Raw genomic sequence first — 23626 nt, 5'->3', positions numbered from 1 at the left:
TATAATCAACCAAGACACCCGATCACGGTGGTAGTGAGGTGGGAGGGCGGTGTGTACAAAGTGCAGGAGCATCTAAGAAGACGCATGTTTGTCACGGATGCGAATTGCTGTATGTAGCGTGTAAAACAGTTTGCTATGGTGCATGCGGCCGTGCGTCGTAACCGAAAACTCGATTTTTAAAGACTGCTTACTTCATTGTGTATACGACTGTAGGTGAATGAAAAGATGTAACTCTGGAGAGGGCAACATACAATACAGCGTTTTACACGCTGCATACTGCGATTCACATTCGCGACAAATTGTTTTACACACTGCATACAGCGATTTACATCTGCAACAAATATGAATCTTCTTAGATGGTGCTGTCGCGTCCACCAACGCTCTCGAAGCACACACACTGCCTGGTCATGTGCCCGCTCGCAAGAGCAACTAACAGAGACTCGCCTACCAACTGTAAGACCATGGGATACCCCTCGCAAACTGCTCTACACGCCGCATACAGCGACTCACATCTGTGACAAACGAACTGTTTTACACACTGCATACAGCGATACATGATTTTTCTTAGACGGTCCTGTCGCGTCCACCCTCGCACTCGAAGCATACACACTGCCTGGTCATGTGCCCGGTCGCAAGAGCAACTGACAGAGACCTGGCCACCGAGTCTAAGACCATGGGAAACCCCATGTTTTACACGCTGCATACAACGATTCACATCCGTGACAAACAAACCGTTTTACACGCCGCATACAGCGATTTACATCCGTGACAAACATGCCTCCTCTTAGATAGTCCTGCCGCGTCGTGTGGTGCCTCTGTGTGAACCGGTCAGGCACAGAGAAGGTCAGTTGCCGAGAGAGTGTCTCGACTGTTGCAGGGCCTGCATTGGTGAAGCAGGTGATACGGTAATGAAACAGAGGCACAGGGCTTATTGGTTTTTAAAGACTGCTTCCTTCATTGTGTTTTAACCTCAGTTTTAAAGGATTGTTTTAAGGATCCCATGGGATACCCCTCTGAAACTGTTTTACACGCTGCATATAGCGATTCACTTCCGCGAGAAACATGCCTCTATGAACAGTCAATGTGGCTCAGAGCTGCATGTGGACTCTACGACAGACGAACATAAATGACGCCGTTTTTCCTGTGTCGTCGCACCCAAGTTGGTGGGCGTGGTTCTGCGAGTTGTTGTCATATCCAATGGTCTTAGAGTTGGTGGGCATGGTTCCTTTTGTGTGCACCATGGGCGTCTCACTTGTCTGCGGCTTAGTGAATCCATGCCCCTTCCGGCGTGCTTTCCATGGTTGTCTTGCCTGAGTAAATTATATATATAGATTGTAGCTCTTCAATAAGTCCACTGTAAATTATGCAACTAATAAAAGAAAATACACAAAAAAAAATGAAATATTGATAGTGCAACATTTGCTAACACTTTTCTCTTTATCTCTTATGGGTAGGTAAAATTCAGTGTATCTGATGGGATTCTGGCTTTTTTATGCTGTTTTTTTTATTAAAGCCTTCCTGTATAATTAAAAGTAGTTGGCACTTTTGTTTAGTTTTTATCAGTTTTTAATTATTAGTTTCTCTGGAGTTGCAGCTATACTATATTTGCAATCAGATGAGATAAGGGCTACTTTTATAAATAATAAGAATGTTAGGATCTATGAGAGGCATAGTTATCCAATGTTATTATGAAAATGTACATTGTAAAATCAAAATACAATTCAAGCTATATTAATGTTGTAATCCTTCTTGTTTGTGTGCATCATGATCCATTGCCCAGTGAAATGTATAAGTTCTGTCTAATTCCAACTTAACAATTAAACATTCAAGGGCCTTATGGCTGGAATGGGATTTAGGTTCCCACCAGCAACTGTTTCCAGGTTCATTGTGGAGTTAGCCTTTGGAATATCTTGGGCTGTACTCCCAGCCCACTCTTTCTCTTTCTCTCTTCGTTTTCTGGAGTCAGGTGTCCCTGCTGTCCTTAATTCCAGCTCCTGGTTAAAAGACTAGGAAACCCCATGTCAGTTACACATAGTTGGCTGGAACACATCATCAATAACATTTGTTCATTTTTGTTTTATTCTAATTGTTTTAATTTTTTATTTCTTAATATTTCACTGTTCTTCCAGTAATATTATCATATCTCCATTTTCTGTCTATTTTTTCTATGGGCGCTGGTATTTTTCATGCATTAAAATTATGGGTCTTGACATTTTGTGGATATGGACATGGCACATAACTGATATGTGCATGACAAGTGATGTTCACATGATTGCACTATAAAAGAGAGCATCCAAATAGCTGAACAAAGGAAAGATCATCATAGGTTATTTAGCTCTCACATAACAAAGAACAAAATTGCAGAGACATAACTACTAGTTTGATTTTGTCCTAGTACTGTAGTGAAAGATACATTTGATTTTTGTGCAACAAGCCCGCTAATGACTTTGATTATTTTCCTGCCACTCATTAAAAAATTGCCCAACATGACACTTCATTTGTCCCATTGGTTACATTAATAGAGAATAGCAGGGGGGTAAGTACAGTGCACAGGGTCACCCTGATGCAACCTACTAGACTGGGTTACTGTGCAATTTAAAGTTATTCTGAATGGGGTATAACACCCCATGGTGATGGTAGTTCAGTTCCACTGGCTAGGTCTCAAGTATTGTTAATGCCAGTGGTCTTAAAGCCACTTCTGTAAGCAGTGTATTAAATAGCCAATGAATAGCCTTCCTCATAAAACCTCCTCTAATGAGTACACAAAATAAAAAGGAAGAAGTAGATTTTGTGTCTAAAAAGCCATAAAAAGAGGACAAAAATATATCAGTTATACAATTAAGTAATAGCAATATATTGTATTGGTATTGACAACAAGTCTCCAGGAAACTCAGTTGCAACCTAAGAAAACAAAAATGTCTCTGTATAAATGTATACACTTTACAAATATCAGAATATACATGCACATACTAATGGCTACATGTAGAAGTCCCCCCAAATAAGATACAGTTCCAAATTTGCAATGCCAAGCCAGTGTAATGTCATAGAAGAAATTGGCATGTGCAGATGACGCAGTCCAGTGTGGTCAGTCCAAACAGGATAAGAAAGTTCAGAGTCCTCAGAGTTACAACACAAAGTGAAGAGCAAGGGAAACAAATAAAGGACTTCTTTTTAACATCCAAAATGTTTTGAGCCACAGGTTGTCAACAGGGCTTGGAATTATAAGGTTAAAAAAAAACAAAAATCAGTACCATAGCCTGCAGATAACATGCAAACGTGCCATCAATAATAGAAAGTAACTTATTGGAAATTTAGATATATTGACTTTTAATTCTAGTAATAAGTATTTGTATAAGCATAAGAAACAGTGATATTTAGCTGCATAGCTCATGTATTTGTTTACTTTTATGGTTTTTATTTAGTTTTCTTTATTCAAAACCCATGTTTTCTTTGTTATTTTATGACAATAAACTGCTTGAAGTCTCAATCCTATTTGCTAAGTCTATATACAGTGGTGTGAAAAACTATTTGCCCCCTTCCTGATTTCTTATTCTTTTGCATGTTTGTCACACAAAATGTTTCTGATCATCAAACACATTTAACCATTAGTCAAATATAACACAAGTAAACACAACATGCAGTTTTTAAATGATGTTTTTTATTATTTAGGGAGAAAAAAATCCAAACCTACATGGCCCTGTGTGAAAAAGTAATTGCCCCCTGAACCTAATAACTGGTTGGGCCACCCTTAGCAGCAATAACTGCAATCAAGCGTTTGCGATAACTTGCAATGAGTCTTTTACAGTGCTCTGGAAGAATTTTGGCCCACTCATCTTTGCAGAATTGTTGTAATTCAGCTTTATTTGAGGGTTTTCTAGCATGAACCGCCTTTTTAAGGTCATGCCATAGCATCTCAATTGGATTCAGATCAGGACTTTGACTAGGCTACTCCAAGTCTTCATTTTGTTTTTCTTCAGCCATTCAGAGGTGGATATGCTGGTGTGTTTTGGGTCATTGTCCTGTTGCAGCACCCAAGATCGCTTCAGCTTGAGTTGACGAACAGATGGCCGGACATTCTCCTTCAGGATTTTCTGGTAGACAGTAGAATTCATGGTTCCATCTATCACAGCAAGCCTTCCAGGTCCTGAAGCAGCAAAACAACCCCAGACCATCACACTACCACCACCATATTTTACTGTTGGTATGATGTTCTTTTTCTGAAATGCTGTGTTCCTTTTACGCCAGATGTAACGGGACATTTGCCTTCCAAAAGTTCAACTTTTGTCTCATCAGTCCACAAGGTATTTTCCCAAAAGTCTTGGCAATCATTGAGATGTTTCTTAGCAAAATTGAGACGAGCCCTAATGTTCTTTTTGCTTAACAGTGGTTTGCGTCTTGGAAATCTGCCATGCAGGCCGTTTTTGCCCAGTCTCTTTCTTATGGTGGAGTCATGAACACTGACCTTAATTGAGGCCTGCAGTTCTTTAGACATTGTCCTGGGGTCTTTTGTGACCTCTCAGATGAGTCGTCTCTGCGCTCTTGGGGTAATTTTGGTCGGCCGGCCACTCCTGGGAAGGTTCACCACTGTTCCATGTTTTTGCCATTTGTGGATAATGGCTCTCACTGTGGTTCGCTGGAGTCCCAAAGCTTTAGAAATGGCTTTATAACCTTTACCAGACTGATAGATCTCAATTACTTCTGTTCTCATTTGTTCCTGAATTTCTTTGGATCTTGGCATGATGTCTAGCTTTTGAGGTGCTTTTGGTCTACTTCTCTGTGTCAGGCAGCTCCTATTTAAGTGATTTCTTGATTGAAACAGGTGTGGCAGTAATCAGGCCAGGGGGTGGCTACGGAAATTGAACTCAGGTGTGATACACCTCAGTTAGGTTATTTTTGAACAAGGGGGCAATTACTTTTTCACACAGGGCCATGTAGGTTTGGATTTTTTTTCTTCCTAAATAATAAAAAACATCATTTAAAAACTGCATTTTGTGTTTACTAGTGTTATATTTGACTAATGGTTAAATGTGTTTGATGATCAGAAACATTTTGTGTGACAAACATGCAAAAGAATAAGAAATCAGGAAGGGGGCAAATAGTTTTTCACACCACTGTATTTGGATGAATTTTAATAAAGTAAGGAAATCCTGCTGCTCTTTCAAGCCAAAAAGACTTTTAATATTGTTGGTTTTCTCTAACTATAAAGGTAGTTATAAATAAAAATACATGATTAATATGAGAGTGCAATAATGTAGCCAATCAGCTGTGAGCTGCAATGTTTTTAACTTGTAATGTCATGCGTAGTGATCCAGGCCAGGGTTGTGGAGAACAAGTGTCTATCCTGCCTGCACTGTGACTAACCTGCACACATCCACACTTTACATTTATGGGATTATTATATATAACCTGTGTGTCGTTGGGATATGGAATGAAACCTGAAGATCGTGCCACCTACACTGGCACTACAGTCGAGCATGCAAGGCTGAAACCAAGTGGCTATCTCGGTACCTGTTGTTAGTCTACACGTCTAAGGAACTAAAATAAGCTTTATTTAGTTAGCGTTTCAAAACTTGGATTGATATTCATGTGATTTGGCTTGTTAACTGAATCATTAGACAAGTGTCTCTTAATGATAAGATGTGTAATGCGTTAACGGAAGCACATAATTAAGGGGTGGAGTTGGTAAGACCATTGCTGAAAATGAATCAGAAACACACTTTTTCTATTGTTAGTTGGTTTTTTGAAATTAAAGTAATGTTAATTGTTGGAACAACACAAATGTGATAAATGTCAGAAAAAACACATTCAATGCACATATTACAGGAGTGAATGAGATGCAGTTTCTAGCAATGAGTAATTACTGCAGTCTACATCAGTCCTGCTCAGCTTATACACACATAAGAAATAACAATGTCTGACCGTTTATATGACGTAAACAACAAAACAAAGGATGATTACAGGAATTCAGAAAACAAATGAATCACGCCAATCCTCATTTGACAAGTTTGATTTCACAAAGGTTAGCTTCAGGGCTGGGACAAATATAAAACATGCATGGAAAGAATTGGAAAATTGAGCAAACAGTACTTTATGACATTTGAAACTTGAAAATGACTTGTCCTTTAAATATTACTTTTGAGTAAGTTAGTAATCTCAATATACTAATGCAAATCTAAATTTCACAACAGCAAGTGTCATAATCCTAACAAAACTATGTGCTTACAAACGTGATTTAAAAAGTTTATAACAGAGTTTGTTTAAATAAAAACATCACAAACAACATTGGTATTCATAAATTCTTTTGGCACTGTTATAAAAATGTTAGAATTTTTATTTTTTAATATTGCTTTCAAACAGCATTTCTTTTTTATTTACTGAACTGGAAATATCAGAAAATGTTACCTATTTGTCCTTAGGGTTGAATAAGTTCACTATACCTCTTGCAGGTCATAAAAGTTGACTTAAGAAGACTGGCACTGGAAAAGGCATCAGGCCTTAAAAGGTTCTTCTTCAGTACCCTCAAGATGATGTACAGAAATGACAATTACAAAGCATGGGTTGGCAACAGCCCATAGTACCCCATGGGACCCCTCAGTTGCCTGAGTCAAACAGAAAGTTAGGGAACTTGGCCAAATCACCGAGTGTGGGGAGCATGATTGTGATGGTCCTTAGGCCCAATGCACTGTGTGTGAATAATGTTGACTTAAGGGCACATATTATATATTTATATTGAGTCAAGAGTGTTAAATGAGGGTCAGAGTGTATCTGCGAATAAAAAAAGTAGGTAAAAGTTGTTTAGTCACAGTTTAGCAGAAATATGTTAACCAGTTTCCATTTCATGGAAATAACCTCTGCAGCATGGCTGCACTATGATTATAAGAAAAATGTAAATTATTAAAAAATCCAAGCAACAGATAAAAAACTGTAAAACTGTTATGTGTATTAATACTAGTCATGTAAATAGAATTTTATTTTTTGGTCTTACAGTGTCTTTGACTTCTTTGATTTACTGTAGACTTATTTCTACTTTATAAGAAAGGAAGTCTCTGACTGTCTACAGGTGACTGGTTCTCACTTTGCGGCCAGTGCTGCCAGCATAGGCTCCAGCTTCCCAGACTCCTGAGATGATTATAAATTAGAAATTAAATTGGTATAGTGAAAGAAAGCCCTGAATGATCATAGTAACACTTACAACACGTATTTCAAAACAGTTTCCAAATTAAATTGATGTTTATTCAATTATGTTGACGTCTTTTTAAGTCACTTTAGATAAAAGCATCTGCTAAAATATGCAAATGTAAATCTTGTTACTGGAATAGTGCTGTTAGGAATTCACAGCCCCAGCCCACATTGTCTGTACAGCCTGTTTGGATGGCACTGGGATGCTGATTGAGAATTCATGGCTACACCACAGCTTGCATTTATGACCAACGTAGATAATATAAATCAATGTTTTTCTAAGAGAAATAACTACTAAAATAGAAATACAAAGGCAATTTAAACAACTTCATTTGTCCCTATTAGTAGTTATGCATCACAATTAGTATTTGTTTGCACTTGTCTCGTCACTTTTATGTTCAGGTCACAGAAGTTAATAAAAACCTTTAAAAAAAATTACTATTTTTGTGTGAAGCTGCGGAATTTATATCTCCTTACATAGAAAACAAACAGCTTTCCAACAGCCTTCAGATTAGCTTCTTTTTTCTCAAATTACTCAGTCAGTCATTATCCAAACCGCTATATCCTAATACAGGGTCACGGGGGTCTGCTGTAGCCAATCCCAGCCAGCACAGGGTGCAAGGCAGGAACAAAACCCGGGCAGGGCGCCAGCCCATCGCAGGGCACACACACACACACTGCACACACTAGGAACAATTTAGGATCGCCAATGCACCTAACCTTGCATGTCTTTGGACTGTGGGAGGAAACTCACGCAGACACGCGGAGAACTCCACGCAGGGAGGACCCGGGAAGCGAACCTGGGTCTCCTAACTGCGAGGCAGCCACAGTGCCACCATGCCACTATTTTTTTGTAAGTGCGCTTTGTTTTTACAGTAGTATACTGCAACATTAGGTATTTATATAAACATTGGCTATAACTTATAACTACAGCCTTTTCAGTAGAGTAAGCCAGAGTCAGCTTAACTGGCTTAAGGCGATGCTCATTTTTGACTCCGGAAAGTAAAGAATGTGTATCTCTAATTTAGATGATAGATGCTTTCACATGGCAGCGCAGTCAGTGCCTATGCATTCCAAGTTCTTTTGTTTAGTTCATTCTCCATTAATCTCCACTTATTTCACTATGATGTTTTAAAAGGCTTTTGAGACTCAGAAAATGTTTGGTTTAAAAATTTCTAAGCTCAAAAAAACCAGATCTTTGTACTTATTTTATTTTTTCCACTTCTGCACATTTTGATTGCATTGTTGTTGGCACATAGGAAATAGTATTTGTAAAGCAATTTGACTATTATAAGAATTTGCATGAGAAAAGGAATTTAAAATAATCAAGTGTTGTTTTACTGGAGAATGCTACTTGTACAAAATACACGGGTGTTTTTAATGTTAATGTTCAAATATTTTCTGAATAAAAAAATATAATTTCAAAGATGTTGCCCAGAGCTTTCAGAAGCAAGAAGGTTCATATCCAAACAATGAAAAGGTTAACAAAATATTTTAAATATCACAGTTAAATTAATGGAGATGAATTGAAGTTAAAGTGCTGTGAAAAAAATACCCCATGCCTCAATGACACTAAATGTCCTGTTCTTCAGCCAAAATGTAATATTAGAAAATTGGCATGCGAATGAACAAATGACACGTTTTTTAAGTTACTTATCTAACGAACAAAAAACAAAACACAAACTGACACTGTGTGAAAAAGTAATTGCCTCCAGTTAAGAAACGCCAGCTAAAGTGACAACTCAACAGACTAAACACAGCCAGTCTTCATTACAGTCAACTCTGTTCAACATAGGCCTCCATTGTTTTGACATTTACCATCAGACTCGGCTTGCCAGCACAAAGAATCGACAAGCATTTGATGCCACAATCAATTGGAATTCCTAAGGAGGTCAATGTTGTTGATATCTAGCAGTTGGGAAAGGGCAACAAAGCCATTTAAGGCTCTGGGACTCCACAGAACCACCTTGAGAGCCATAATCTCCGAACGGGAAGCAAGTGGAACAGTAAGGACTCCACAATCAGATTATTAGTTTCAACAATTTTCTGTAAAACAAGAAATCAGAAATGGGCAAATATTTTCCACAGTATTCTAAAAGTTAACAAGGATGCTTTGCAGAACTTACATATGTCAGCAGCGCTGCATGAGACTACCAGAGGTTCACATTTTTTCACTCTTTGGATTTGAATTGAGTTAAGTATCCCTTTAATATAAGACAAATATATCGTTTCATGTGTGTAGCTCTGTTTGAGTAACCCCATTCTTAGTTAAAAATGTGCTAACCTGTGCGTAACTGGTATTGTATATGTTATTCATTTTCAGGAGCCCCTTATTCGTGTTTGTAGATTTTACAGTTTAAAATTCATTGCTTTTTTATCACACAAGCACTCTGCAATAGTTTTAGGCCACCCAATTTCTAATTCTAGTTATTTAACCAGTAAGATTTTAATTGCTTGTGAAAACAGAATATAATGTTAGAGTAAACACAAGTAAAAATTTCCATGAGTGGCATGTCTGATTCAAATTATCGATTCAGTGATTATCAGAAACAAGTGTGCCAGTGATGCAATTTAAGCAATAAAAGGAGTTTTGGATAGTAAACACAATTATTATGGTAACTCAAGGAGAGATTTGGAAATGACTAAGCTAACACAATTTGGCAGAAATGAAATAATGCCTTTGTATCAACAAGACTATAGCCAGTAACCAATAGCACATTGTACTGGATTTTTAAAACGTATTGTTCAAGCTGCCACAAAACACAGTATGCATATGATGAACAGTATTTAAAGTACACTTTCTATAGGAACAGAAGGAAATGCAGTGAAACTCTTGTTAAGGCAGCATCAAAGTATAAACATCAATCATGCAAAGAAAATTGTTAAGAGAAATGGTCTTATAGGAGATGATGTACTGTAGCTAAGAAAGCATTGTTATACAAAATCAACAAGCAGAAGAGACCTTAAAAGACAATCAGTGACAGAAAAACCAGAATTAAGTGATGACCAGCTATAGAAAGTCTTACAGAGCAATGAGTCTACATTTGAAATTTGTGGCTCACAAAACTTAAAGGAATGTTAGGAGTAGAGTTGGCAAGAAACTCACTGATACTTCTTGCCAGCCTTATGTGAAGGTAAGTGGCCTGGGGAGATACAGTGTTCAGTTAGCAGTATAAAGGATCTGGTCAAAACTGAAGGAATGATATTTGCTGAAAAGTAAAGATTGACTTTAATCTAACCTTCTGAAAAATGACTTACTGGGGGGAAAAAAAGTTATATTTCAGCAAGATAATGTCCACAAACACTGAGCAAACACAACTAACATCTCCTTTGATACGGAGTCAGCAGATGAAATTGTGACAGGTGTCTGGTCCCACTTACAAGTAATCTAACTTAGACACCATTAAAATATCCGACTACGCCACCCAGTTTTATTAAGAGACTGGGAACTCTTGAGATTTACAGAAAATAGCACATAGGGTTCTTTGAATTGGGAAATGAAAGACACAACAGTAATTTCAGGAAAAGCAACAGTAACTTCTATTTCACAAGACAATAACAAGTACATTAAAAAGATAAATGAACATAAACAAAATCTAACAATATCAGGAACAAGATTTCTTTTTAGAAAGCAAAGCACACAGTCCACTCTCTAAAAGTCCATTAAAAACAAGAATTGGAGGATACAGCCTTTAGTGGTGCAGAGTCCAATTTGCGCACTGTGTTACCCCAACACTTAATCGTTGCACTCTGATGCAATCTGTTCATCGGACACTCGTTTCCCAACAGAAGTTGTGTCAAATTGTTGAATGCCTGTCAGTGTCCCTTCGTCGTTCCTTTTTTTTCCACTCTGAGCTCTTTGTGTTGCTGTGATCTAGGCACGCCTCATCTCTCGTCTGCCAGCTTTGCTCGGTCCTTTCATGCGGCTTTCCTTTCTTGCTGGACGCACAACTGGCGTCTCCTTGTGGAGCTGTCTATTCCTCCCTTGAAGTAAGTGTTGCCTTCCTTGTGCCTCAAGTCGTGCCAACTACGTACCTTCGTCTGCCTATGAGCACCTGTGCTCTGTCCGAGTGTCTTGGCAGCGTTCTCAGTGAACCGTCCCTCTCTTTGCCTGTTCCTGCCCAGAAGTTTAAATCTCCTTCAGTCCCTGCCATTATCGGTTCTGGACAATCGGATTAAACAATGGTACATCTAAATTTCCTGGGTTTAACAAAAAATGAAAACACAAGTTAACAAAATGTATTGTTACCAACTATCAATGAGTACACAGCTAATTAGAAACCAATATTCTCAGACATGTTAATTTCCACGTCAGGTAAATACAAACATTTTCCAAGGAAGGAGCAGTTCTTTTATCATAATGTTATATTGTTTGTATGTTTAAGCAGTTAAAACTTCAAAGCGGTGATTCTTTTGCAAGACAGTAAATACCGATATCCTGTAGACAGCCATCACAATAATCAGTTACAGGATAACCCAGAAAATTTGCCTTTAACTTCTCGCCTCAGTGAAGACAATGGGTGCCTATTCCCTATTCATCTGCTGGGTTTTAAATATAATATTTACATGTTTCTTTTCCTAAGCAAGAAATGGAATGACCCAGTGTACAAAAATGTCCCCCTCTGACAAAATACTAATAGTATCAGACTGGTCACCTTGACCAGGGAAGAGAACAAGAAAACAGCAAAAGTCAAAAGCAGAATTGTGGTAAATCCTGAATAAAGCTTGAAAAGACTTGAAAAATTATATAACAGTGTATCAAAATGAATTGCTTCAGTTTTGCATTTTGAAAGAGGTCACACAACGTACTGACTTGTTTTGAAAATGTATGTGTGTTTTATTCTAATTTTCAATAGTATTTTAACAGGCAAAATAAACCCTTTTTGTCATAGGTAACTAGTTTTAAAAGCAATTTTCTTGGATGGTTGAAAATGTTTGTATAGTACTATACATATAAATATATGTAAATGTATATTCTGTATATGTGTAGTACTATGCAAACATTTTCAGCCATCCAAGAAAATTGCTTATATATATATATACTGTATATATAAATATATATATTGTGAAGGACAGTCGGGTCCCATGCCCGGCAGGAATGCCCCTACTGCTTATGTTCCGGGGGAACCACCCTGGGCAGTCCAGTACCTCCCCCGGGACGCTTGGTGGCAGCCTCCATGGCTGACGGTGATTCCCCAACCACCCGCAGGGCTCCATGGGAGATGGAGTCCTCCACAGCCTGGTTGGGGGCTCGGATAGCCACTAGTGGGAGCTGCATGGACTCAGTAGCCTGGCTGGACGAATCTTCAGCCCCACCCGGAGGTGCAGTTAGGACCAGGTGGTCAAACACCTGGATCACTTCCGGGTGGGTTATAAAAAGGGCCAGCCACCACCACCACTCGAAAGGCCAGAGTTGGGAGGGAGGAGACGAAGCTTGAGGAGGAGTGGCGGTAGAGGAGGAAAAGGGTGTTGTGGTTTCGGTCTGTGGTATTTGGGACTGTGTATTGCCTGTGGGTCACGGGGAAGACGTGCGCCCACGGGTGAAGAAAAATAAAGTCTTTGTGTTTTTATACGTGCCACCGTGTCCATCTGTGTCGGGTCAGGCGCCTATATAGCGCCTTTGTTACAATATATATATATTTTTTTGAGATGCTCCCTTTAGGAATTCATACTCGTATATGGCACAGGATTATGGGTATCCCACACACATTCATTTTCTCCAACCCACTATATCCTAACACAGGATCACGGGGGACAGCTGGAGTCAATCCCAGCCAGCACAGGGTGCAAGGCAGGAACAAATCCCGGGCAGGGCACCAGCCTACCGCAAGGCACACACAATTCCCCACACATATTTCATAAGCAATATTCAGTTTATTTTTAAAATTACTATTTTATAATTGTACCTTATTTGTTTTTTTCATTTTTAATGTTTTGTTAATCTCACATGCTAGGGGTGTCGCCTTCCTGTTGCAGTTGCAGTTGCTCTTGCATGGAACATGCAGCTGCTGATTTTGGCAGTCAGCAGTTGAGCAAAGTATGTGGCCGGTGCACAAAGTACAGTGTTTAAACTGTGTTTTATAAAGAACTCAACTAATTTTGTTAAATTGGAGACCAAAAACAGGCTGAAATATTCTGTTATGCTAAAATTCAGGAAATTGACTTGTTTAGTGAATTAAAAATGAATTTTGTTTTTTTTTTATTTGAAGAACCGAGTTTAGACACTTGGAGTCATCATTTTTAAATGTCTGTGTTGGACTGAGTACCTTGAAATCTGAATCTGAAAAGTAAAATCAGTGAGGCACATGAAAACCTAAACAATGCTCAAGGATAACTTTCAAAAAGTAGATATACCCATTGTTAAGGCTGCCACCTCCATAATTCTAAAAAGGAGGAAATTTCAAAATAAAAATTAGGAATTTGTATGACACCTCACCGTATCATACCACATTTCACCTTCACGTTGTTTTCTGATCTTTAAAGAATACCCTTTTGGTGTGGACAACAGTTTATAATGATCTTAAAGCAAATATGTTCGCTAGCAGACTAACAAAAGTCAAAGTCATTCCTATACCCAGTTATTCCAATTTAGAGGAGTGTGGAGCAAGATCCTATTCTGGAAGTACTGGGCACAATGCAGGAATGGGGCTTGGACAGGAAACCAGTCCACTGCTGGGTCCACTCACGCACACACCGACACTCACACTTGGGACTGAGTGGTCAAATTTACAAGGCTTTGAGAATTTAGGAGGAAAATTGGAGTATGCAAAAGAAAATCACAGAGAAACACGGAGAACTCCACACACAGACTATCAGGGGCTGAATTAGAACTGAGTATGCGGGTATGTCAGGGTGTAAAGTGACAGTGCTAATCAGTGTGTACTACTGTGCCACCCAAGCTAAAAATATGTTAATTATATTTGTAACTAAATATCTCAATATCCCTATGACCCTATCGTTGAAGAAGTGGGTTAAGAAAATGGATGGATGTGTCTCTCTCTCTCAAATTTCTTAAATTAAAAAACATTCACACTTAGAGCCTTAGGTTGAGTCCTCAACTGTCTTAAACCTGCAGAAAATTATATCCTGACAGGAGAAACAGTATTTTTTATTGTATACTGTATTAATCTCTGGGGGGAAATTGTCTTTTCACATGACCTTTGGAGGTAAGAGCGCAGGGTCAGCCATCGTACAGTGCCCCAGAGCAGTTTTCAGGTTAAGGGCCTTGCTCAAGGACCTGATGGAGTAGGATCGCTTCTGGCAGTAATGGAAATTGAACTGGCAACCTTCCAGATACCACCACAGATCCTTAGCTTCAGGGTCACCACTCCACCTAAAGTATAATATGAATGAAGAAAAGAAAATATAGAAAAATCCTGTATTTTAAATGATTACATTATTTTGTATTACTCTATAAGTTTTCCTTGGTAATTTTTTTTTTGGTAAATATGAATCTATACATGAAGAATTAAACCATTATTTAAAGTTAAAATAGCAGAAATACTTTAAAAGACTGGCTGATAACTATACATTTTGCAAACTACTCTAAACATCAGAAAGAATACATTTTGACATAAACATATAATTATAAAAGTGTTTTTTAAACAGTAGATTTTTGACCCCCTCCTCATCACACTTGTATCCCCCCCACAGAGTCTTGTGTTAAATGTAAAAGGGAATACCCCCTCTCAATTTCAAGTACACTGCAAAAAATGAAATCTAAGCAAGTGAAATGTACTTATATCATGACGTTAAATCTTTTTTTCCTTATTGTAAGAATTATTGACTTGTCAAAAAACTTGTATTTACAATTATTTAGCATGTTTTGAGAAATCTTGTCAAGTAAATTTTGCTTACCCCATTGGCAGATTTTTTTGCTAAATAACAGCAAAACAATTCTCATTTAAAGTTTTTTTGTCTAGTTTTTGCATATGCATTTTTTGCAGTGTATGAATTTCAAGCCCTGATCTTTGTGATGAGCAAAGCTTCAAGCAGCATAAAAACGTTGATTTTGTTTTATTTTCAGATCTTGGTATATAGACTTGAAGCTCACACAGGTACAGAGATAGCCATTGCAATCTATTAGACAGTTGGATTATCACCTAGGAATACGAGGTGCTCCTAAAAACTGTAATATCTTTAGTGACCTTATCTAAAGTAGAATTTAATAAAGGAATCAAGGATTTCTTGGAGAGGTTCTTAGCAGTGAAAGAAACCTTAAATCTACTGGCTGATGGCAACCGCTGATGAGTGCAGTGAACAAATACCTGCAATGTCATTCTTGTTGTGCTCTGTGCAGAAGGATCTTGTACTGGTAACCGTTAAGTGCCAAGCTTAGGTATTATGCTGATTCTTTTTTCCTGTTTGTGCTTAACTGAGAAGTTACTGTACCGTGAAGCTGCATTAAGGCAATGGATTGATCTGCTCACATTTACAAGTGATCTTTGACATTTTAAAATGCCAGCAGTATACATATTAATTAGCAACAGTCGTTTCCTACAGTTTGATATATAGGCAAACAACCTTATCTTTGACATAAAATTCTAGAGGTGAGTTGCTTTTCTCCTCTTATTAGTAAGCTCTCATTTTCTTTAGTGGTTGTAGTGTAGCATGTAAGTACCTAATTATATTGTATTCATTCATTACCTTCCAGAAGAAAATAATGCACCATCCAATGCCCTTGCCAGTGTGGTTCAGTATGTACCCCTTGAGCTCATGGATGCAGTTGTCCGTAACATCACCAATGACAAAAACGTTTCAGATGCCCAGATCCTGACGGCCATCAGTAGGTACGTTTTCTTGCTACCTATGTATTAAAGACCTGTGGAGTAGTGTGCTAGTGCATTGTTTTACTGTATCTTCTTTACTAAAGTATATCTCAGTTCATGTTTTCTATGTGTATTTGAAAGAATTCTTTATTGCAGAAAATGTTCTCTGTCGAGTATTTTAATAGAATAGGTTTATTTTAAAATTGTAGTTAAGCATTAGAAACTAATTACACATTATTTTTCCATTTTATGAGATTTGAGCTAAGTATGAGAAACCTAGTAAAAAAACTCTTACCTGAGATGAACCTTTAAGAAGATGGGACAAATTATGCAGAGACCATGCTTGCCTTTCATGTGGAAGGGCTACAATTTCTTCTCAACTATGTGCTTAAAAAGATTTTTAGGAGATGTGGAAAGTTTCTTCACTTTAATCTGTGGAATTGTTTTCAAAAGTATTAAAAACAATAAGAAAAACAGCTGACTCTGAGAACTGTTTTGTCATGAGATCTTTCAGATTTCAATTGAGCAACTGAGTTCTAAGGAGGGAGAGGCACATCATTACATTTAAGGGCAGTCATGTTTCAGAAAGAGCAGTGCTATATAAAATGGATGGCACAGTATCTTGTGAATGGTTTCTCCCAACCTGGATTTTTTTCTTATGTCATACACACAGCATAATGTATGACAGCATTTACAGTATATTGAGTTTCTTTGGATGTTTTGATGCTACTTTGAATTTACACCGTTGCTACTTCAGTGTTCATGTGAAATTAAAATTAGATTATTTTGGCTCAGCCATTTTAAAACAAAAAACTAAAATATCTTGATAAGATTCTTTTGTTTTGATATTTAATATTGAAATCACATTAGTCCAGTTTTTCCAGTTTACTTAATAGCTTATTTTGTTGACATGATTTCAAGTGAAATGAAATTGTTCACGGTTGACAGTGCACATCAGAGCATAAACTCAACAATGAAGTCTAAGGACCAGACCCAGCAAATCTTTAATAAAAACATGAACAGATGTAGATTTGAGAAGAGCTGTGGAACATTTGTAAAATGATACAAGTAAAATCACCATCCACTGCAAAGCAGCATGATCGGTGACTAGGATAAACTAATGGCCTAGAAGGTAATACCTCAGCTGTGTCACTGCCCATTTAAGTGCCAAAGCCTCCTGTTCCACTGCTGCATATATGGTTTCCTTGTCCAGCAGTTCCAGGCTCAGGAACATGACAGGGTGCGCGACACCATTGACACTTTGGCTCAGCGTGGCACTTAGTCCTGTGACCGAAGCAGTGGTCTGGAGAATAAAAGGCAAAAAGGCATTAATAACAGTGCCAATGTCAGGGCCTGCTTTAGGTCATGAAATGCAGAGTCACCATTTTTATCCCATACCACATTATTTGGGGCGCTACGTGTATTTATTATGTAGTGCCTTTAATATCTATCAATCAATCTATCTGTCTGTCTATCTGGTCATTCCACATGCTCTTGTGGTCCTCATCACAGTGCCAATGCACATCTTAGCCTATCCAGTACCAGACCCATAGGGCAAATCCAGGTTAAAATGCATTATAGACTCTGCACCTTGTAGCCCACTCTGATACCCACAGAGTCATTCCCACCCTAATTGTATTCTACACTTGGTGCCAGTCAACCCAGTCCTATGCAAGTTTGCCAAGTTTATCTCACCTGGGTACAAAGATCCACAGACCCCCCCCACATCTCAAAACATAACTCGTCTCCCAATCTGTCTTCTACTACACCCACCCAAGTCCAACCTAAATCTTCTGCCTTTACTTTAAATTCTGCCTTTACGAGTAAAATACCTATATTTCCCTGAGCATAACTTTTGTCCTACTCTCCTTCAGGCCTGAAAATTTGTCAGTTACTTGAGTCATTTTTTAAATTGAGTCATTTTACTAAGCCTGTCGAAACAATTTAGCTTCATGTTGTTATCTAGATCAGTGTTTCCCAAACTTTTTTTCTGTAGTGGCACACCTTTTGTAACGAAAATCATCCTAAGGCACACCACTATCTTACTAACCACAAACACATATATATCTCGTACACGTGCTCAAGTGCCTGAATGCGCCAGACTCCTGGAGAAGCCAGTAAAACAGGAGCACTAAGATCAGCATTCTCAGACACGCCAATCACTGAGCACTTTGGTGGCAACTCCAAGCTGTTTCACCCTTTTGCCCGCCTGTGTCTTCCTCAGATGCAACTCATATGCCCACTCTCCACAAGCACTATGAGGCTCACTGGCGAGCACACGCCCAGGGCAGATGGACTCTAGCAGCCTGGAGATGCATCTGAAGTACTCAAAGTGCTGTGAATACAGCATAGTGATCATAGAGTTGCTTTTATGCCAGCTTCTCCAGGTAGACCTATCCTCCTCAGACAGGTTTCAACCACCTGCGGAGACTGTCACTCTCAGGTTCAGACCCAAGTGTGCTATACTGTTATTTCCATGGTGCAGCACACTGGTTTAAAAACACTACTCTAAATGACTGGAGCTACTTTCGTCCTGGTTGCATTTTTCAGAATGATGTTTTAGGTCTTGTACCCCCATCGTTGTCCACAGTGCTTCAATACTTTGAAACAGCAAACAGGAAAAGCAAAACGAAGCACTTCTTACACCACATCCAAATAGCCAACTCCATTTGTTGTATAAAGAGCAGAAGAAGTCAGTGTGTGTAAGCTTGTCCTTGATATTGCCTACTGCTGAATTCTTTAGTCAGGTTGATTTCAGTAGTTAAACTTGAAATTGCCATCTCACTAAAGTCACAGGCGGCTCGGTGGCACAGTGGGTAGCGCTGCTGCCTCACAGTTAGGAGACCCGGGTTCGCTCCCCGGGTCCTCCCTGTGTGGAGTTTGCATGTTCTCCCCGTGTCTGTGTGGGTTTCCTCCCAAAGACATGCAGGTTAGGTGCATTGGCGATTCTAAATTGTGCTTGGTGTGTGTGTGTGTGTGCCCTGACTGGGGTTTCTTTCCTGCTTTGCGCCCTGTGTTGGCTGGGATTGGCTCCAGCAGACCCCGTGACCCTGTAGTTAGGATAAAGTGGGTTGGATAATGGATGGACTAAAGCCGCACTCGCTCAGCTGTAGTTATGTTAATGGCAGATGTGAACTGTGAACCATTGACATGAACCTGAAATAGTGCAACAATGATTATCCAATCACATTAGATTAAAAAAACCTAAAACAATACTAATTCACAGCCTATACATGTGGGAGTGTGAAGGGTGCACAAAGCTGTGTGCCGAGAAAAATCTGAAAGAAACCGATTGTAGGGCAGCCTTAGGTCACCTGCTTGCCAAATGATGAAGGACTTACACTGTCATTTGGCCAACGCCCTTCACACAGGAAATATAGGTATTCACACAGAAATGAAATGACACCCTTTATTAGATAACTAAAAAGATTACAACTTTTAAGTTTGACAATAAAAGGTGTCATTTTGCTTGGCTTTTCTCTACATTCATAATGGCTAACACGGTACAACACCCTAGTACTACACACAGAAATGAAACAAATTCGGAACCAGTTTTTAATGGAGGCTGACATGTGCTGACACTAAACCAGTTTATTTATTTAATGATTATTTTGCATTACCTAATTAGTTTAAGTAAAGTTTTTAAAATATTTGGTGGGGAGCAGTGCCCCACATTACAAGCACCACTGGTCCGGAGCCTGTGTGTGTCGGGTGTTTGCAAAGTCCATTCACTCACTCACTCATCAACCAAAACACTATTTACTATTTTGTTAAATAAAACATAAATAATGCATCTAGGTAAGCAGGTACTGTATCTGAATGAGAAAGGACATTTTGATATATCAGTGTTTAGGGGTAAAAAAACAACAATATAAAAACTAAATACCACAAAAAATAAATACCCCAAAATCTAAAAAAATCCTTGACAGATTTGATTGAAATTTGGTGACGTAATAGAAAAAGAAAGTTAGCCAAATTTGTCTATAAGCATTTTTCAACCAGTGTGCCATGGCACAGTGGTGCGCCATGAGAGCTACCCAGATGTGCTGTGGAAATATTAGTGTAGAATACCTGGGTCTGAACCTGAGAGGGTGGTCGAGACCTGTCTGAGGAGGACAGAACCACCTGGAGAAGCTGGCATAAAAGCAGTCCGTGATTGCTATGCTGCAGACACGTCTCCAGGCTGCTAGAGTCCAACTGCCTGGGTGTGTGGTTGCCAGCAAGTCTCTCAGGACCAGTGGATGGTGGGCATATGAGTTGCCTCTGAGGCAGAGAGGGCAAAGGGATGAAGCAGTTCAGAGATGCAGGCAAAGTGGTCACTAAGTGCCATGTCTGTGAATGCTGATCTCGGAGCTCCTTTTTTACCGGCTTGTCCGGTAGTCCCAACCTTTTGGACAGTTGAGCAAGTGTATGAGATATAATGTGCTTGTGCTTAGTAAAACAGTGGTGTGCCTTGGGCTGTTTTTGGTTCTAAAATATGTCCCACCAAAGAAGAAAGGTTGAAACACTGCTTTGAAATAACGTTGTAGCAAGAGGGTATACTAATGCACCATGACTTCTTTTGGCACAGCACTAAGAAGTGATCATGCAGAGTTATGGGGTTTGCCATGTATGCAAGTGAAGGCCACTGGCAGTGCCACTAGCAATAGGGGGGAAGGAGTGAAGAAGGCAGAGTGATCTACACAGGAAGAAGAGAGGAGATCAGGGCTAGAATGTCTCTTCAATTTCATAAACTAACATCAAAATGCTTTGACCTCTAGCTCACATCCAATCTCAAGTGCCCTTTGATCTTTAAGGGTGACCGCTAGACTAAAATTTTGTGTAAAATTTATTATGTATTATGAGGGGGAACAAAACATTGACAACACTGAGTAACCCTAACCATTGGAGAGGATGATATGAGGCTTGAGCTGTGAAGTGGTTAGAAGTAAGTTCAAGCGTATTTAGCAATACAGTTTGATCAGGTGGTCAGGGAGGGAAAAATCCAGAAATGGTTTTCTCCTGTCCAACACATGCAGGCAATGACTGCATCAGTTCAAATACTAGCACAGCTCAGCTGACACGTCCCACATCACCAAATGGCAAAGGGATGAGCAACCTAAGCCATGCTTTACTGTTGGCTGCAGACAGTGATTTCTATGAACATACTATCAACTGTTTGAGTCAAAATTTTCAAATTTTAACTTGGCAGTACAGAACACTTGCTTCTATTATTCAGCACCCAGTGCTTGTGTTTTCTGTGAGAAGGTGAATCTTGTAGCTTTATGACAGCAACTCTTTCATGAAGACTACTTCTGATGAGAGTTCCCTTGACTACAGAGGGTTGTACTTCAGTTCCAATGGTTTCTGTGGATCAGAAACTGATAGCAGTGCTGGGTTTCTTTCCAATGTTAAAGGGGTGTCAGTTTGAAGGGTCTTTCATCTGCTGCACTATGTTTCCTTGGACAACTGCTGAGTTTCTGCTTCTCAATCTTGGTAATTTTCCTAGTGCTTCTTAAGAAGTGTTTAGACAGCACATTTTGAAACTGTTGTCATGAAATTTCTGCTTAGGAGAGATCTTGCTGATGTAGGATAATGACCTTGTGTCTTGTTGCTATGTTCACTCTTGCCATGGTGTAAGAATTGAAGATTTAAAGGCTAAACTGACACATCTTCCAGATCTTCACCTTTTAGTATGCTTATTCTTTGCCCAGTTTGATTCTCTCTCACATTTCTGCTTTAGTTAATCCATTTGGTTGAATCAAATCATTATACCACTGATCATTAGAGCCTGCTTCTCATTTTCATTTAATCATGCACTGCGCTATATACCTATAAAGTAATGTTTTATCTGAAAAGCAGTCTAATACTTAATATGTTACTTTTTTAATGAAATACAAAAATTTCTCTGTAGCATTTACATTTTTAAAACTGGAATATTTGAAAGTCTGAAATGTGTTCTTTTCTTTTTCGTCTACTGACAATTCAGACTGCCGCTTACAAATAATGATTCTTATTTACATAGCACATTTATTTGGGTTGTTTCAAAAGCTGAGAGGCTGTGGTTGGAGTCAGTATACTTGATTAGAAAATGATGGCCCATCACTTTGATGGTAAAACAAGCAAATGAATCAGTGAACAGCCAAAACTATGCTGCACCCAATCACAATATATCAGGTCAGGTCAGGTTGGGGAGCATGCACTGGTACTGGTTGCATTTACCCATCACATGACGAAACAGCTCAAGGTCCTGGTTGGCAACCCCCCAGGCACACATGCAGTCCAGTCCCACCCTCTGGAAATGACCATCACTCTGCCACAGCCAGGTGTTACATGAGTGTCCCTTTGGCCTAGTCCAGCCACTTATTGAGGATCCTGCAAGCTGGATTACCCTTGAGGAGTCACACCACATGGCCATACTGTCGTAACTGACCTTTGTCCTTTAGCAAATATATCGGGAGTGCCACACACCCCTTTCCAGTGAGTTCATGACCCACCATGCTCTCCCAAGCCCCGGCACTCAAACTCCTCGCTCATTTTCTCGAGAGCCCCGATCAGAGCCACCAATGACTCAGCAAGGATCACAGCATTGTTAGCAAAGTCAAGATCAGTGAATCTTTCTTCACCATCAGATGCCTCACAGCTGCTGGACCCCATGACCCTGCCCAGCACCCAGTCGATGCAAGCTTTGAACAGAGTAGGAGCAAGAACACACCCCTGATGAACCCCAGAATCAACTGTGAAAAATGCAGAGGTTCTGTCACTCAGCACATCATTCACAGTACCAATATACAGGCCAGAAACTTTGAGGGGACATCCGCAAGGTCTCAGGATGTCCCACAGGGCGGCTTGATTGACTGAGTTGAATGCTTTATGTAAATTGACAAAGGTTGCAAAGAAACTCTGCCAATATTCGCATTTGCGCTCCATGAGAACCCTCAGTTCCAGGATGCGGTCTATGATAGACTTCTTAGATGTAAAACCAGACTGCACCAGTTGCTGCTAGGTAAGCAGATGATTGTGATGATATGGGTCCAGCTTCATGCTCCCACCTTTCTTCAGAGAGCCACTCGAATCCAACATCATCAGTAATGTAACCGGATGAGCTGGTCTGATGGGGACAAATCAAACTGAGCAAGGCAATGGTGCAAAAAGTGAACAAGTGCTTTTATTAAAAGCAATCAAAAAAAAATCAAAACAGTGTTCAAAGTGGAGTGCTTCAAAGACGTCAACAATAAATAAATAATCCATAAAAACAGGGTGAATAAAAGTGGAGGTTAAAGTAATCCAAATAAATCCAATCAAAACGATTTTAAAATCAACAGTCTGGAAACAGTCCCTTTTTAAAAACCTTTATCCTTCAACTTGGCAGCCTCCTGCATCTACCATCAGGTGTGGAACACGGGAGTCACCCTACCTACAGCTGCAGCTGACCTTCTCCTGCTGGTCCAGTAGCCTTCTGTCCTCTGGCTCCATACAGCTCCCGCTGGGCTTAGATTTAGGTTCCCCCAATGACAAGTGCACTCATCCCAAACATCCCTTACTCCTGCAGCCTTATGCGGCGAGCCAACCACCTTCTGGGACACTCCAGCTCCTGAGATCGCTCAGCTGGAGTAACTGCTTCATACTGCCCCCAGCGAGTGTCGGCCTAACACTCCTCCTCAGGAGGTCTACTTCCAGCTGCCTGCATTTATCAGTGA

General features: G+C 39.4%; 1 protein-coding gene across 1 annotated transcript in view; it reads left to right on the top strand.

Moving 5' to 3' along the window:
* The window catches only part of LOC120523230 (ubiquitin carboxyl-terminal hydrolase 35-like), a 75931-nt gene that overhangs the window by 6714 nt on the left and 45591 nt on the right, over positions 1-23626 (top strand). The window contains exon 3 of the mRNA XM_039744323.1: positions 15833-15968. Within this exon, the coding sequence (XP_039600257.1) occupies positions 15833-15968 (136 nt within the window). The remainder of the gene's footprint in view (positions 1-15832; positions 15969-23626) is intronic.

This window comes from Polypterus senegalus, chromosome 2, assembly GCF_016835505.1.
Source record: "Polypterus senegalus isolate Bchr_013 chromosome 2, ASM1683550v1, whole genome shotgun sequence".
NCBI classification, from domain to species: Eukaryota; Metazoa; Chordata; class Cladistia; order Polypteriformes; family Polypteridae; genus Polypterus; species Polypterus senegalus.
This window is presented reverse-complemented; position numbering and strand designations above follow the sequence as displayed.